The following is an 18,507-nucleotide window of genomic DNA, read 5'->3' as shown; positions in this document are numbered from 1 at the left end:
CCTAGTCACTTACAGAATCAAAGTCTTTCACTAACAAAAAGCTAGTCATTGCAGTGTGTGTGTGTGTGAGTAATCTGATATGCTCCTTGGGAGCTGTTTGTTAGTTACGATGTAATATGCTTGTTGCAGGAACCCAACCTCGGAGAGCAGGGCATGCTGGGAGCTGGACTGTCACATGACCAGAGACGGCTCCTCCAGCGATTCCACCCACGGATGAATGAAGGCGGAGCCTCAGATGGCCACGCCCCCATGCCCTGCCTTGATGATGCAGACTCAGACACCATTGGTTTCTTTATTGCCAAATTCTTTAAGAGCTGATCCACGCAACACACTTGCCACACGCGTACATAAAACAGACTGTCATCAATGATGTGGCAACTAAGAAAGTGCATTAAAAACTGGTGGTTGATGGTCATTGTTTCAGAGTATTTCAAAGGGTTCTGCTCTCTCTCGCACGCACACACACTCACTCTGCAGCAGAACTGTTTTAGCTGCACTCCAGAACATGATGAACTGATGCATGTTATAAACGTGTCACAATGCCCCACACTGGCATGTTATGTCCCATTGTGAGCAAACAGAGCAAGATGTCGGAGTGATGATGAACATACACATGATGGACAATCTCAATAAATTATAATTATTAGGAATAATAATATTAATTAGGAATACATTTTCAGCATGTGACTGATCATATTGGCTGTTTATCAAGGAAGTTATGAATTTATGTAGCATATACAAACTTGACAGGAAAACCAAGTCTTCCCACCCTCATTCAGAAACAGTCTTGGAAAACGGCTCTTTTGGAAAACCCCTGACCGAGGTGTACAAAAATAGTTCCCTTTTGCATCCAGGTGGTGGAGTCTGCAGCCTTAGTGAAATCCAAAGGCAGTCGCTGTGTGGTGAGTGAAATCCAGTGAGGAGGGCAGTTAGTCTGTGAAGCAGAAGGTAAGGCAGTGCAGCATCCCATGTGCCAGTGAAGCCCAGTGCAGGATCGGAGGGAGGGACTCCTGGGAGCTCTTCAGGAGGCATTACCTGCTGTGTGGCCAGAGCCCAGTGTGTACAATCATTTACTGAGAAGTGGAATAAAACTAACTTATGGCCAAACACATTTGAACTGAAGATTTCCCCCTAAAACACTAACACCTTGAAATGGACAAATATGGGTATAATAGGGTTAAAGGACCAGTATGTAGGAAATATATGAAAAATACATTGTAACCATTCCAAAAACTATCAACATATGTTGTCAAAGAGTAAGGAAACACAATGCATTGAAGTAATGGCTTATCTGACAACATTACTATAACCCCCAAGAAATGAGTTACGGGGTGGAATCGCTTGGAATTTTTGTTTATGTTTTGAACGATTTCATTTTAGTGTATTAATAATGGGCCGGCGCGTTCTCTTATTTGGGTTGCCAGATTAGCAAAGGCCAACAGCTGTCAGTTGTAGTCATGAACGAGTAGCCTATAAGAGGTAGTCAGAGGAGGTGGCATTATCGCCACCAATATGGAAGAATATTAGACTCAAATGTTTTGTACGTGTGTATCATGTTTTTAAACTGTAGAAATTATTTGTAACTGAAAATGATCTGTACAAGTAATTGTCAATATTACAAATATGCCCTCCACTTACAAATCTATTCTATGGGTACGGAACGGTTTTACAGCTACAAATCATCCTACAGTTAAAAATATTTTACCATTAGAAATATATTCTACAATTAGAAATCAATATTCTACGCACAAAAAGCTGTCATACAGTTAAAAAACTTTTCTACAGGTGCACAGACGTTTGCACCACCTTAGGGATGAGAAGCGTCTCATATGTATTGTGTGTGTGTGTGTGTGTGTATCAGGATTTGTAACTGTAAAACTGATTTGTGATTTAACATAAAAATAACACGAATGATTTTAAGTATTACTCATATGTCCTCCTTCACTTACAAATATATTCCACAGGTACTAAACTTTCCAAAGTTACTGTCTTTCAATTACGAAGCTATTCTGCCATTACGAATCTCTGCCGCTCGCACAAGTACATTTACAAGTACAAGTACTTTTGAGACTGTTCTGGCACTTCCTGTTGAAAAGCCAATGGCGATGCTCAGGTTTGGCTAGCCAATAAGGAGATTTGTAAGTGTAGGGCATATTTGTAATATTGACAATTACTTATACTGATCATTTTCACAGTTACAAATAATTTCTACAGTTTCAAAATGTGTAAACACGTACAAAACATTTGAGTCTAATATTCTTCCATACACCAAAATCTCCAAAATATTGTTCCATAAAACAAGAAACCAATTAAGTGGAGGAGCCTTCCTGAGATGGCGACGTCTTCGTCAAATGAAGAATATCAAGTCTGACGCAGAGCTGGCCATATTTCTCCTCGACAGGTAGCCTAGGCTAAACTTCATCTGCATCGCTAACTTCAGCTAAATATGTTACGTTGGTTAGAGAGGTATTTTTTGTTTTCACTGTTTCCATAATGTGTAGCTGGGTCATGGTTGGAGAAACGTTAAAGCAGCTGCAGGTCAACTAACGTTAGCAAAGTCTTCATTACATCTGGCAACCCCGAAGAGCATCGCGTCTAGGTAGTCTTGAGAATGTTCACCAGTGTTTTGATTTTGGCCTACAGAACGTTCGGTAACAATACAAACTGCTCCTTTAATCCTGACTGACCCTTCAGTGAATGGCCTTTGGATATGAAGCACTAGTGACCCTCTGGGTGCCAGAAACAGACATGTGAAAAAAGAAAATTTCCACTATTAAGAGGATAACACTTGGACACACCACACAGACACTGGGGCTTAACAGGTTCAACAGGGGGGGTGCAGTTTCCTGCATTGCAAATTGTGATGATAATTCTGATTCCAACAAAGTGTTTTAACAAATTGAGAATTGGGGTTGTAATCAGAATTATCAAATTGAGAGTTGGGGTTGTAAACAGAATTAACAAATTGAGAGTTGGGGTTGTAATCAGAATGACCAAATTGAGAGTTGGGGTTGTAAAGTGTGAAAAGTGAGGGGTAGGGTCACTAGGCATCTGTGACAGCGAGACGGGCGAGATCACAATGACCGGTCAGTGTGTTAGGAGAGGGATGGTCACTCTGAGGAAGTGTGTGTAAAGAGTTAATGGAGTGCCCATGACGTCAGAAGAGTGTGTTCAGTGCTCCGAGGCTCTCTGAAGACCCTCCTCATGGGCGTGGCCTGATCTGTGAGGGGCGTGAGTTGTGCTCATGTGGCTCCCCCTCATTTCCATGGTGATGATGGTGATGGTGGTCATGGCGACTCGTCTGATGCTGCCCTTCCTCGGGAGGCCCAGGCCGTGTGTGTGTGTGTGTGATGGAGTGTGTTTGTGAGTCCTGACTCTCCAGAGTGTCCTGCCGAGATAGACGCCCTTGGCCCCGTGCTCTGCTGCGATGGTGGTGGTGGTAGTTGTGGTGTTTGGTCCGTGCAGAAGATGAGTGGTGGTGTGTGTGTGTGCTGCGAGAGCTCCGTGGCTGCTCTTCCTGATGCTGCTTTTGTTGCTCCTGTTGTTGCCGATGACGATGATGGTGCTGATGGTGATCCTTACGCTCCTCTGGACCCGTGCTGTTGCCCTCTCTTCCAACCACCTGAGACAACACACACACACCAACAAACAAACACACACACACACATCAACAAACAAACACACACAAATCAGTGATGAATATCAGATTCCCAGGCAAGTATGTGTATTCCAGGGTTCCCACTTCCATGATTTTTCCCTGACAAAAATCCTAAATTTTCAGAACCCTTTGGGAAATTAATAAATGGGCAATAACCGGATAAACACCAATGGTGAGTGGAAATATATTTGTATTAATGTATTTTGGCAAGTACATTTTAAACTGCTACAACGGAATTCCCTGATATTCCCTGACTTTTCCCCAAAAATGATGTAATTCCCTGACTTTCCATGTCTGGAATAGATTTTAATAAAATTCCATGATACTCCATTCCCAGTTTATTGGTAAACAATACAATATTTTCCAGAGCAAACCACACACACACACACACACATCAGAACATGCAAACAACTAAGACTTGAGTCTTGAGCTGAATTTCAAGCAGAAGGAACTTCCATCCTATAATCTAGAAAAGGGTGTCCAGGCATTAAAGAGTCCTGAATGATTCCAGAGTACATTTAGGGCTTAAGTATACTCATAAAGCAGGCACATTCCTCTCTTTCAAGGAGTGAAATAACATCAAATATATTTACAAAGATATATTTATGAAATAACTGTTGCTGGCTTGTAATCAGCTATGATTTATTGAAACATTTATCAGTGGGTCTAGAGCAGTGTTATGCCCAAAGAGCAGAGTAATGAATATGCATGTGTAGTGTTAGGAATTTTAGATTAAAACATCTGCTAAATGAATTAATAATTAACCTGGGGGCAGTGCTTAAAAATGCACAAGGTTTGGACACAAAACTTTCTAGCTGCATGAAACACAGTCCGGACCATCCTGGTTATGACATTTAAACAGCCGTTCCATGGGAGTATACTTAAGCACACAGAAAAGTCAAAGAGGCCGAGCGAATCTCCTGATAATCACACTCGGAGAGCACACAGAGATGACATCACACAGAGAGGTCCATTTCTAAAGAAAAACGGCAACACACCACCTGTTGATGACATCACATGACAACACTCACCTTATCCTGATATCATTAGTCCTCTGATGTCTCCTGTTTGCATCCACATAAATCAAAGGCACAGACCAGAATGAACTCACACACACACACAAAGCCCTACTTTCAAATACTTGGAAACATCTAGCATTTATGAATCTATCAATCAAATCTATCATCAAGACACACCAGCTAACTCTTGCACCTGAGTTGCCAACTCACATATCTGGCGTGACATTCAGACCTTCAGCCTCAATCTCACTCTTTCACACGCCCACATGAAATCTCAACCCAAAATCAGCCTCAATCTCACACTCTTATCTCCCGCAAGAAATCTCACCCCAAAATCAACTCGTAATCACAATCACAGGTGATCAAAAACTAGACTGCCTTGATTTCCTCATTGCAAATCAACTCGTAATCTCAATCACAGGTGATCAAAAACTAGACTGCCTTGATTTCCTCATCGCAAATCAACTCGTAATCACAATCACAGGTGATCAAAAACTAGACTGCCTTGATTTCCTCACATCTGCTCTTAAATTATCATCACATTTTTCTCTGTCTGAGACTCAATCGTTGATTTGCTTAAAGTTTGTCCTGTGTGTCCTTTATGTCAGTTGCGTTGTGTGTGGAAAGTTTGACCTTTGACCTTAGATAAAAAAAAGCACAGGACCAGTTGAAATGATGAGGTAATAAAAAGACATTTGTTTCATCCTTTCTCTCTTGCTTGTCACAAATGTAGTTGATTCTACATTTGACAATTTAGGCAGTTAATAGAAATATGGGCTACCTACACATAACTGACTAATTTACTGAATTCGCTTTATTCACACGGTGGCTATTGTAAACCAAAATGAGACTATGGGGTACACAAACCAGGATGTTCTTTAGATAACCCTAACCCTAACCCTATGGGGTACACAAACCAGGATGTTATTTAGATAACCCTAACCCTATGGGGTACACAAGTCCAGAGTGCACTGACCTGTACATGGGTTTCCCGTTTAGCAACAAAACTAGATGCGCGCGCAGCTGTTGGGCAGAAGACGCTTGGTGGCTGTCCACAACGTTATAAACTTAACCTAAATAGTCGGCTGCTGTAAGCTACAATCTGATTTTTTTGTATACCCCTGTTGTCTTAATGATAATAACATCTCATTTCAGACTTTATTTCAGAGTTTGCCGTTCATTTGCATTATTAATATAACATCGTATTTTGTCATTTTTGGAGAAGACATGCATTCCGTTAGGGATATAGGGGATAGGTGATTTCGAATTGGTGCAGTTTTCAGCACAAAAACTAATTTTATTATTTTCATGGAGAGCATTGCTCTATGCTGTTCTGTGGTGCTTTCTGCCTCTTAATTGCGCATGCATGTTTTCATGACATTGCATAGAAAGCCATGTATAAGTAGTAAATGAACGGATAGCATTGCCAGTTCAACAATTATTTAATAATCTAATTACAACATTACATTTGAAAGCAAACACGTAAATGGCATGTGGGGCTTAACCTGGACTAACCTTTTTTTTTTTTTCAACAAAAACTGTCTGTTTTTTACTGTGGTAATATTGTTAAAAATTTTATTTTAACTTCAAACATAGGAACTTAAAATGCCCAAATGAACTAAAAATGCCCTGTCCTGGCCCAGCCCCAAAGGCTGTTGTGTGACATTATGCATGTTCAAGAAGCCAGTGTGAAGTGTTTTAAAAGCTCTCAAACCAACAGAATGAGTGTCTACTGTCACGACCCCCTGTGGCCCTTCAGTGTGACTACAGAAATGTAACATTAGCTGCCTACAGATAGAGCTGCCCATCTGTCATTTAGCCTGTGCTAGTTAGTCAACTAGATGAGTGCCCCATAAATCAGACAACTCGTGCCCATCTGGCAGGCTATCATTTAGCCTGTGCTAGTTAGTCAACTGGATGAGTGCCCCATAGTGTCTAATGTGAAGCCATCCGGGAGGATTTAATTGTATATTGTTTGGGAGAGTTATTACCTTGTTCCAACAATAACAATGGATCCTTTGTTTCCCCTTCAGGTTCAGCAGAAGACAAACTAGAGCCAGTGACCTCTAGATCACGCATACCTCTCCTTCAACAGTTCCCCATAATAACGTAAACCTCTCTTCCCCATGATAACGCAAACCTCTCCTTCAACAGTTCCCCATGATAACGCTCTCCTTCAACAGTTCCCCATGATAACGCAAACCTTCCATGATAACGCAAACCACTCTTCCCTATGATAACGTGAAACCTCTTCAACTTCCAACAGTTCCCCATGTTTCCCCATGTTAACGTAAACCTCTCCTTCAACAGTTCCCCATGATAACGCAAACCTCTCTTCCCTATGATAACGCAAAACGTTTCTTCAACAGTTCCCTACGTTAACGCGAAACGCTTCTTCAACAGTTCCCTATAATAACGCGAAACGCTTCTTCAACAGTTGCCACACAGACTGAAAGACACACAGCTGGGCAAACTAAAGGTGAATGCACACCTTTTCACACCGACTAACTGGTGAGTCCTGTTGGGTCCCTTTGTGTAGCCTACTACACGGGCAGCAACGACTGTCCTCCGTCAATTAGAACATTGACTACATTAGCACATTAACTACATTAGCACATTGACGACATTGGCCCCTATCTTGCACCCGGCGCAACAGGTGTAGTCAGTGGCGGATTTTTCTTACTTTTATTAAACCTTGCACCCAGGTGTGTGGTAATTAGCAGCATAAGGTGTGGTCTGACACCTGATCCAAAAATCGCTATCCTACACCTGGTCTATAGGGAAAGGTGCATATAAAGCACAGCTGAAGATGCACTGTCACGAGATGTAAGCAGCAATTCCTCTGCAGGATAAATATCCTTAGGATTTGTATTCAGTCATTCGAACATTATTGAGGTAAGTGTTGCTTTTTTCAGGATATGTTTTCGATGGTAACCTTGTCAGTCAATAATGAAAGTAATTAACTGTGTAGAACAGTTTTGTCGTTGACTATGAGACCACAATGACGTTTGTTTCACTTTGCCTGTGAGTTCAAATAATAGATGAGTGCAGATCTGCGTATAGGCTATACTCCAGTGTTTCCCATACCCCTAGTAAAGCATGGTTTTGTGAGTCTCGCGTGCAAGCAGATTCCTTCAAATGTGCCACTGACTATCAAAATAGAGATATGTGCTGTTTGAAGTTGCGCTGCTTGCCGTTATGACAGATGTCATTCTCCTTGGTTTAAAAGATGTTTATGCACAAAACACACCCATGACTGATTAAGAAACATAAGAACAACCTTTTTGCGCCAAGCGCCTAACGTTTGATCACATAATCGCGCTGTTAAATTAGTGAATGTGGACTGGCCACACATGTAATGTCTATAAACTTTATGCCTCTGCCCTTCCATTTCTGATCGCCAAAATAGAGGCCATTCTGTTGCTAGGGCAATATGCACTGCAGATCAACACAATGTAAACAAAGCAGTGCCAGCCTACAATTTCCACATTGCTCTTGCAGACTATAGGTAGTCAGTAATGTATACTTCTAATCAGACTAAAGGTAGTCAGTACATGTATATACTTCTAATGAAGAATATGTTTGAGGATAAATTGCAAATGATTGTACCGGAAGGTCAATGGTGGAGTCCTGCATTTCAGACAGTTGATTGGTGGTAGCCTCATTGGATGGGTGCGTGGACTTCCAATAAGCTTCAAGATAGTCGGCCATGTGCTCACACGCATCCTCCAGCTGATTCTCATCCAGAATGATGTCAAACATCTCCTGTGCACAACACATGGCAGAGGCCAAGGGGCATGAGCATGCCAGCATTGCAGTCAATATGAAAAAATTGATCTTAAAGAGAAAAGCATTTTATAATACACACAAAAGCACACACACACTCTCTCACACACACACACACACAGTGGCACTCACCGTGGGGCATTGAGCAAGTTTGTCAGCGGCGACCATCTGCACATTGAGATGTTTGGCTTGGGACTTCCCTCTGGATTTAATCAGTCTCTGAAGAACCTGAACACACACACATAAACTGACCCTCGCATCCATATCTGTGCAAGGTACAGGTCAACACACACATAAACAGACCCTCACATCCATATCTGTGCAAGGTACAGGTCAACACACACACAGACACTCACATCCATATCTGTGCAAGGTACAGGTCAACACACACACAAACAGACACTCACATCCATATCTGTGCAAGGTACAGGGGCCTGTACTACGAAGCGGGGTTACTGGCTTATCTGGGTAACTTCGAGAATAACTTGATCACGTGTGGCGTAACTTCTTGATTAGCCCGTACTACAGAAGGTGGATAGGTTTTAACCGAAGTATGCTGCCATGTCAATTTACGCTGCATCTCAAACCAGCTCCGAGCAGGTTATGGTCTTGTTTTACTCGAGGTTTCCGTTTAACCACACCCTTTATAAGTACCACCCCTCCACTAACAACTTCTCCTGAGACAATGTCTGCGTACCTGTATGATCCATATGACATTGGAGCGCAAATTGTGAGGGGCTATGTTGAAGCCATTTCTATGGAATTAATAATATTTTGAGTTTATTTTGTAAGAACTGAGAAAACCTGTGTTGCAAACGTAATGTAGAAATTGGAATGTAAACAGTTCACCAGTAATTAAGAATGATGTAATTTGATTGGCTGTTAGATTTAGTATAAAATAAATAGAACCCCGCGAAACAGTCAGAAGCCACTGGACTTTGGAGCAACACAGTCTTTTGACCTACATAGAACATTCATACGGGGGATCAGAACAATTATAGAACATTCATACAGGAACTACACAGTTAATCTAAGAAAAGTAAAGATCCTAAGTTTTTTTTATGCTTTGTGATTCGAAATTCATGAGTAAACAGACAAACGAAGAACTTTTGATTCAAAACTTATTTTATAACGTTTTGTGTTGAGTACGAATGAACTTTGAGGTCCTAGGCTAATGAGTCAGCTTGCTGCACTTACATCAAAGTCAAAAGACTTGGCTCATAGTTAAGAAAAAGATTGCTCGACATTGCAAATTAAGAAGATTGCTCGACGAAGCGGACAGACGAGCCGCGTGTGAAGACCGCAAAAGAAGAAGCCAACGGCTGAGGAGGGAGAAGCCAATTGACTGGGCTAAGCTGAAACTTGCTAGCAGCTGCTACCAAAGAAAATAGACCAAGACGGCTGAAAACTACGCCGCAGCTCAAAAACACAGAAAGAAAGACAGAGGTATCCTACCTTGAGTGTGAGTCGTCGGCTGAATGAAGCTTTCCTTGCAACTTGATTCTATTAGCCTCGTGACGATGCTAACGCTAACCATCGTCTAAACATAAAGTAAATGTCACACTGGATATTCGGGTCTGAAAGTCAAGTAGCTTTATATTAAGAAATTCTACACATTCAGTAACTCTTATCACAAGTGGTTGTGAACACATAAGAAGAGTTGAAGCTGTGGATAATTCGAGGAATTGTGACAGTTTTTGTGTGAAGATTTTAAGGTGACATGACATGGCAGATAAAAACGCAGCTACGTGTGTTGAGCAAAAGAGGGTGCCAAAGCCCACAGAAAAGGCTGTAGAAGAGAAAATACAAAGGCTAAAAGGCGAACGCAAGGGAAAGTTGGCACAAGTAGCTAAACAGAAGAATGACTTAGACAAATTGAAGGAAAATGAACACAATGTTACTTTCGTTAAAGATGAAGCATTGCTACTGTTTGAAAAAAAATTAGGACAGTATGAACGGATTAATGAAGAATCGTGTGAGTTAATAGATGGAGATGGTAAGAAAGCGGATGAGAACAGATATTTAGAATTTAAGCGGTTTATAGAAAACACAAACAAATGGATTGCAGATGTCTTAAAAGATGGAGGAAGATGGTATTAGGCCACATGACAGTGTATCCAAAGCTAACTCTGTGGCAAGCCACACTTCCAGTACTAATTCTGCAATGCTGAGAATTAAAGCTGATCGTGAAGCGCTGTTGGCAAGAGCTGCAGCAATGAAAAAGAGAGAAGCAATAGAACAGGAAGAAATTCACTTAAGAATTAAAAAAGAGCAATTGGAGCTTGAAACCGAGCTTGCTGCTTCAGATGCCAAATTAAAGGTGTATGAAGAATTTGAAGATGCTCATGAATCTATAGATGATTTATTTGAGCCACCTTCAAGACCCAGATATGAACCCCTGATGCGTAGACAAGAAAAACACAGTGTTGGCGATTATGTGCGTCGTGGAGCTGGTAAGCCATTTCTTACCTTCAATCCAAATCCAGCCACTCAAGTTGGTGCTTCAGATAGAAGAAAGTCATCGTCAAGGTTTGATGCTGGCAGCAGCACGTCGCGTTTTAACCATCATAATCACACTGATTCTTCTACAAATAGCCGCACGAAGTGCTACAGCGTCAAAACGAAGTCACCGAGATTCTCATTAAACAACAAAGAGATATATCCACGTTTACAGGAGATCCTCTGACTTACAGATCTTTCATAAGGGCATTCGAGCATGCTATTGACAGTAAGACAGACAGTCATCAAGATCGGCTGTACTACCTCGAACAGTTCACGAGTGAGTTCGGAGCTGTGAGCACATGAGACCAGACAGAGCTTACAAAGAAGCCAGAGACCTGCTTGATCGTCACTATGGAGATGAACTGACCATCGCTACAGCTTATATCAAGAAGGCTATGCAATGGCCTCAGATAAGGCCAGAAGACAGAAAAGGATTGAATGCCTTTGCTTTGTTCCTGATTGGATGTTGTAACACAGTGAATGATGTGGACTACATGGATGAAATGAACAATCCTACCGACATGAAGTCCATTTTATCCAAACTTCCATTCAAAATGAAAGAAAGATCAAGAGAAGTTATGCTTACGACATTCAAGAAAGAAGAAGAAAAAGAGCCAGGTTTCCTGATTTAACCGTCAAGCAAAGGTTGCCAACGACCCCCTATTTGGAGATATCCTGGTAACACTTCAGGTAATCAGAACAATTCAAAGAAACAACCTAGCATCAGAAAAGGTGAGGAAGCAGCTTTGCTGTGAATGTATCTGCTACCGAAGATAACAGTTTCAGTAAAAGCCAACCTGAGAAGAAACCTTTTGCAGTCAAGTCAGCAGGTGTTTTCCAAAGTCCCTGTCTTTACTGCAAGAAGAACCATGCATTGAATGTGTGCAACAAGATTCGAGAACAGCCTCTGAAAGAAAGAATTCAGTTCTTGAAAACGAACGGCCTTTGTTTTGGATGTCTGACGGCAGGTCATATGTCCAAAGACTGTAAGAAAAGGGCCTCTTGCCGAGATTGTTCACTCAAGCACCCAGCTATCTTGCACGTTGTTAAGGAAGATGTTTCATCAAAGAACAACAGTGCAGATGACCGCTCACAAAGCACAAGTGAAGTCACAAGTTCTCTTGTGTCTGCAGGGTGTAGAAGAGGTGACCATACTGGGGCCGGGAACGGTGAGTGTGTTCTTCCCATCGTACCTGTGCAGATAAAACACAAGAAAGGCACAAAGATAATCAAGACCTATGCTTTCCTGGATCAAGGAAGCCCAGCAACTTTCTGCACTGAAGACTTGGCAAAGAAGTTGAATATGCGAGGCAGAAAGACAGAGTTCCTGCTTCACACTATAGCACAAGAACAGAAAGTGAATAGCTATGTACTTACTGATCTGGAGGTGTGTGGCTTAGAGGAGCAAGATTACATCCAGCTGCCCAATGTGTATACTCAGCCAGATATACCTGCAAAAAAGGCCAACATTCCACAGAAAAAAGATTTGGTGAAGTGGTCTTACCTGAGTCTAGTCCATCTCCCAAAACTCGAAGCAGAAGTTGGTCTCCTCATCGGTGTCAATGCGTACAAAGCCATGGAGCCATGGGAGATCATCAGTAGCCAGAACGACGGACCATACGCTGTGAAGACAGCTCTTGGTTGGGTTGTCAATGGGCCAATCGGCAGATGCCAAGAGAAGGAATCAGATGATGGCAAAAGACAAAGTTTCCTTGTCAACCATATTTCTGTGGTAAGCATTGAAGACATGCTGATGAAGCACTACAATGCAGATTTTCCAGGAAGACGATGTGATGACAGACGAGAACAGTCTCAACATGACAAGCAGTTCATGCACACAGTCACAACGTCAGCATAGCTTGTGGATGGTCACTTCTGCATCAAGTTGCCTTTGAAGGATGACAAGGTGAAGATGCAACCGTGGTATTGCTGAACAGAGGCTTTACTCTTTGAAGAGGAAGTTCAGTAGGAATGCAGACTTCTTTCAAGAGTACAAGGCTTTTATGGACAACATACTGGAAAAAGGCTACGCAGAAAAGATTTCAGAAGAACAGTTGAGTCGCAGTGATGGAAGAGTATGGTTCATCCCACACCATGGGGTGTACCATCCGAAAAAGAGGAAACTCCGAGTCGTCTTTGACTGTGCGGCAACTTACCAAGGCGTGTTCTTAAATGACCAGTTGTTGCAAGGGCCTGACCTAACTAACACCCTCATCGGGAGTGTTGCTGAGATTCAGACAGGAGCCTGTCGCCATGATGGCAGATATCGAGTCCATGTTCTACCAGGTGTGGATTCCAGACACGGACGGAAGATATGTTGCGCTTTCTCTGGTGGCCAGGCGGCAATCTGAACGTGGAAGCAGAAGAGCACAGAATGTGTGTGCATCTGTTCGGTGCTACATTATCCCCTAGTTGTGCGTCATATGCACTGAAAAGAACAGCAGAAGATGCAGCATCAAAGAGCACCCCAGAAGCCACACAGACAGTCCTCAAGAACTTCTATGTGGACGACTGTTTGAAGTCGGTAGCCATAGAAGACAAAGCCGTCACTCTTGTGAGAGAGCTGATGACGTGCGCCAGTGGTGGTTTTCATTTGACCAAGTGGGTCAACAACAGCAGAGTCCTGCTGGGCTCCATCCCTGACCCTGAAAGAGCGGTTGAAGTCAAAGATCTCGATCTGGAGCATGATGAGTTACCAGTGGAACGGGCATTAGGTGTGCAGTGGTGCACAAGTTCTGACAGCTTCAGGTTCAAAATACCCCTGCCGGACAAGCCATGCACAAGACGGGGCATTTTGTCTGTTGTGAGTTTGGTGTATGACCCAATGGGTTTTTTGGCACCACTCCTCCTACCTGTCAAGCTCATTTTAAGAGATCTCTGTCAGGAGAAGAAAGGTTGGGACGAAGAGATTAACGAAAAGCCATGCCGGACATGGATGAAGTGGCTGACAGACTTAGACAAGCTCTCAGAACTCAGTCTGAACAGATGTTTCAAACCCCCTGCATTTGGGCCCACGAAGGCTGCTAAAATCCACAATTTCTCAGATGCCAGCCAAGATGGATATGGCGTTGTGTCGTATCTCTTGCTGACAAATGACCAGGGTGAGAAACATGTATCATTCTTAATGGGAAAGTCCAGAGTCGCTCCACTCAAACAAATCACGATTCCGAGAATGGAGCTGACGGCAGCGACAGTTGCAGTCAAGATTGATCGGATGTTGAAAGAAGAACTTGAAGTTCCCCTGATGGAGTTGGTCTTCTGGACAGATAGTACGACAGTACTTCAGTACATTGAAAACGATGCCCTTCGTTTCAAGACGTTTGTGGCAAACCGTGTCTCTTTCATTAGAGAAGCGACAACATCTTCTCAGTGGAAGTACGTCAACACCTCACAGAACCCAGCAGATCAGGCTTCAAGAGGTTTGAAGATCCAGCACTTCATGGAAAGTAAGAGCTGGTTTCAGGGGCCTAGTTTCCAGCGGAAAGAAGTTGAATGGCCAAAACAACCTGAACAGTGTACTTACCTGACTGAAGATGATGTTGAGGTGAAGACATCCGCTGCAGTGTCATGCACAAACCCAAATGAGTGCACAGATCCACTGAACCAGCTTGTTGAGTATTACTCCAGTTGGCATAAGCTAAAAAAGGCAGCAGCCTGGATTTTGCACTTGAGAGGGATGTTGCGGAAGAGAAAAGAGTTTGAGCAGAACATACAGCAGAATGAGAATGATCCAGAGAAGTGCAGATCCATAGTTGAACAGCAAATGGTGATGTGCAAGAAGAACCTGGAAAAAAAAATACTTACCGTGGAAGATCTATCCAGAGCTGAAATGGAACTGGTTAAATACAGTCAGAGACAAGCTTACATGGTGGAGATACAAACCTTGCAGCCGGGAGGCTCCCGTGTGAAAAAGAACAGTTCTATCTTAAAACTGGACCCATACTTGCAAGCTGATGTGTTGAGAGTAGGAGGACGTCTGAACAGATCGGCGATGCCTGAGGAGGCCAAGCATCCCGCCATTCTGCATAAACAGCACAGAATAGCCCACCTCATTCTCCACCACATTCATTAAGAGTCTGGACATGGAGGTAGGAACCACGTCTTAGCTATACTTCGACAACGGTATTGGATACCAAGAGCCAATGCAGCAGCAAGAAAAGTGATTTCAGAGTGCAATCTCTGCAGAAGACTGCATGCAAAGGCAGGAGAGCAGAAAATGCCGGATCTACCGCAAGACCGTCTGCTCCCTGACAAACCACCCTTCACCAACACGGGTGTGGATTATTTTGGACCTTTCGAGGTTAGAAGAGGACGTGCAAAGGTCAAGCGTTATGGAGTGCTCTTCACATGTTTAACTGTCAGGGCAGTGCACATAGAAGTAGCCCATTCCCTTGACACCGATTCATGTATTAATGCCATACGGCGTTTTCAAGCCAGAAGAGGCCAAGTGTCAATCATTCGTTCCGACAATGGCACGAACTTTGTCGGTGCGAACGAGAGCTGCGTGAGGCATTAGCAGAGCTGGATCAGTCTCGTATCAATGATGTCATGATGAGAAAGGGTGTGCAATGGATTTTCAACCCGCCTGCTGCGTCCCACCACGGCGGCATTTGGGAGCGCCAAATCCGCACAGTGAGAAAAGTGCTGAGCTCTGTTGTGAAGCAACAGCTCTTAGAAGATGAAGGACTACATACTCTCTTATGTGAAGTTGAGAGCATCATCAATGGGAGACCCTTAACCACCAACACAGATGACCCCAATGATCTCGAGCCACTGACACGGAATCATCTGCTCGCATTAAAAACACAGCCTAGTTTTCCACCTGGTGTGTTTGCTAAGGATGATGTCTACGCTCGCCGGCGCTGGAGACAAATACAGTATATGGTGGATCTGTTCTGGCAAAGGTGGACTCACGAATACCTACCACTCCTGCAAGAGCGACAAAAATGGCTCGGCCTAAAGAGAAGTTTCAAGGTTGGAGATGTCGTCCTCATTGCAGATTCGCTCCTGCCAAGAAACTCCTGGTTGTTAGGCAGAATCATGAGGGTAATGCCCGACTCCAAAGGCGTTGTCCGAAGTGCTGAAGTTCGGACAAAGACCAGCATCATTCAAAGACCCATAACTAAACTTTGTTTATTGCAGGGAGAAGACTGAAGATAGAAGAGAAAGATTTGAATAGACTAGAAATACTTACCAGAGTGGATTGAATATTGAATAGAATAGTCTGTAAAATGGAACAAATTACCAGTTTGAATAGTCTGTGAAAAGTATTTAGTTGTTAATACTTACCAGTTAATGTTTACCTTTAAATACTTACCTGTGAAGAGAAGAAGATTATTAATATAAGGAATTGAGAAAAATGTTAAATGTAGGAGTGTAAATGGCTCCAGTTTAAGTTTAAGTTGATAATTGATTTGCTAAGGCCTAGTCAATTAGGGGCCGGGATATGTTGAAGCCATTTCTATGGAATTAATAATATTTTGAGTTTATTTTGTAAGAACTGAGAAAACCTGTGTTGCAAACGTAATGTAGAAATTGGAATGTAAACAGTTCACCAGTAATTAAGAATGATGAATGATGTGAGAATAATTGATTGGCTGTTAGATTTAGTATAAAATAAATAGAACCCCGCGAAACAGTCAGAAGCCACTGGACTTTGGAACAACACAGTCTTTTGACCTACACAGAACATTCATACGGGAGATCAGAACAATTATAGAACATTCATACAGGAACTACACAGTTAATCTAAAGTAAAGAATTTGAAGAAAAGTAAAGATCCTAAGTTTTTTTTATGCTTTGTGATTCGAAATTCATGAGTAAACAGACAAACGAAGAACTTTTGATTCAAGACTTATTTTATAACGTTTTGTGTTGAGTACGAAAGAACTTTGAGGTCCTAGGCTAATGAGTCAGCTTTCTGCACTTACAGACTCTCTTCACAGGGCGAGGGTTTTTAGAGACCGCCAGAATCCACTGGCATTACTGGACAATATTCTTTATGAAAGATATAGATTCTCAGCCGAGGGAATTCGTTATCATTGTCAGCTGATCAAGGCAGACATTTCTCACCCGACGTAGCAATGCTCTTACGATAGAGCCTTACGAATGTGCCTTTCGTTGAGATTTTGTTTCGTTATTTTGTCAGTGGACAATTATTCCATCGGTGATGCTGAACATCTGATCTGAGCAAGAATACTGTAGGCCTATGTCCGAAAATAAATCGGACATGCTGAACATCTGGGCAAGAATACTGTATGTCCGAAAATAAATCGGACATACAGTAGCCTAATACATTAAAATCACCATTTTAACATACACTTTATTGTCATATTACCCTGCACATAAAGGCTGCACATTTCCACAGCACCAGGATCCGACCGAATACCTCTCTCAACCCCTTCCATAATCGGCCTTCCACTATTATTTGCGATGGCCAACTCCTCTGCTACTGTAAAACACTCTGGTGCCTTTCCTCCTACATTAGTGTTCAAAGACACCTTTTTCCTTGTTAGCTGTAAAACAGAGGCCAAGTGAAGGCTATAAGCATACAACATATTTTCATAATTAAGAAATATTAATGCAATCTATAACTATATAAACCTACCATTCTGAATAATGTTTTTGTGTTTCATTTTCTGCTGCCATGTGCGTTTGGCACTGGTGTTACATCTGGAATGTCCACAGGATTAGGCTAAATCAGTCAATGGGGGCTACTTAAACTTTCAATTATCCTTATTAAACTATATGCCCACTTCTGAATTGTGTTACATCTGTAGGCCTTTTTATGAACTCAAAATAGGCAATTTAATTATTGCAACTCATTTCAGACATTCCGCAAGCTATTAATCCTCCGTAACACATATTTTAGGAACATGTGGAAATAAAACCTTACTTTTAGGCATTTAGGCTACCCGATCTGCAAACGTTGCTAACAACCTTGCCTTGCTTTGTTTGCTGCCGACATATTTGATTTTTGTTGTAGAGTGGGTTTTAATTCCTCGTAACTTGTCATAATAATTGTGCATTCCTCATCCGTAAAATAAGGTGATCGCGTCATCATTGAAAGTGGTGACTTGCGCTGCAACCCGCCCCATTTATGTGAACGCGCACAAACTCCAAATAGGTTAAAGCGATGGTTCGGAGTAATTTCACCCTAGGGTCCTTTGCACCATGACCCCAAGCCAAACCCTCCCAGAACCTTTTTTCCCTTGGTCGAACCCTGGTTGAGTAGCGCTGTCAGAAATTAATGACGTTCTGCAGTCGTAATGGAACCAACTTTTATCTCGTAAATTACCCCACTAATAATGCCCTGAATGGTACGAAACTTCTACAGTAGTACAACTATGACCTTTAGTCCAATAACGAGGCATTAGAAAGTTTGTAAGTGCACCAGGAGTTTTAAGGAGTTTATTTAAATAACACTTGCCTCTGCATCTGCTACTATACCGCTGCGTTGACGTTTCTTCCGTGATTTGGGAAAAGCCCATAAAAGCCCTGGCAGGAAGCATGCATAAGGATGTAGATCAGGAATGCACTAAT

At 42.3% G+C, this 18,507-nt stretch overlaps 2 protein-coding genes across 5 annotated transcripts in view; one reads left to right on the top strand and one right to left on the bottom strand.

The window, feature by feature from the left end:
- nsun6 (NOP2/Sun RNA methyltransferase 6) overlaps positions 1-415 on the top strand; it is a 50,962-nt gene extending 50,547 nt beyond the window's left edge. For all 4 annotated transcript variants that reach the window (XM_048266636.1, XM_048266638.1, XM_048266634.1 and 1 more), the window contains one exon: positions 130-415. In XM_048266636.1, coding sequence (XP_048122593.1) covers positions 130-318 — 189 coding nt within the window. In that variant the 3' untranslated portion in view covers positions 319-415. The remainder of the gene's footprint in view (positions 1-129) is intronic.
- Positions 416-2,955: 2,540 nt separating this feature from the next.
- LOC125309637 (voltage-dependent L-type calcium channel subunit beta-2-like) overlaps positions 2,956-18,507 on the bottom strand; it is an 81,259-nt gene continuing 65,707 nt past the window's right edge. The window contains 3 exon segments of the mRNA XM_048266695.1: positions 2,956-3,622; positions 8,287-8,442; positions 8,596-8,691. Of these exon segments, the coding sequence (XP_048122652.1) occupies positions 3,203-3,622; positions 8,287-8,442; positions 8,596-8,691 (672 nt within the window). The 3' untranslated portion in view covers positions 2,956-3,202.

The sequence above is a fragment of the Alosa alosa genome, chromosome 16 (assembly GCF_017589495.1).
Source record: "Alosa alosa isolate M-15738 ecotype Scorff River chromosome 16, AALO_Geno_1.1, whole genome shotgun sequence".
Classification (NCBI taxonomy): domain Eukaryota; kingdom Metazoa; phylum Chordata; class Actinopteri; order Clupeiformes; family Clupeidae; genus Alosa; species Alosa alosa.
This window is presented reverse-complemented; position numbering and strand designations above follow the sequence as displayed.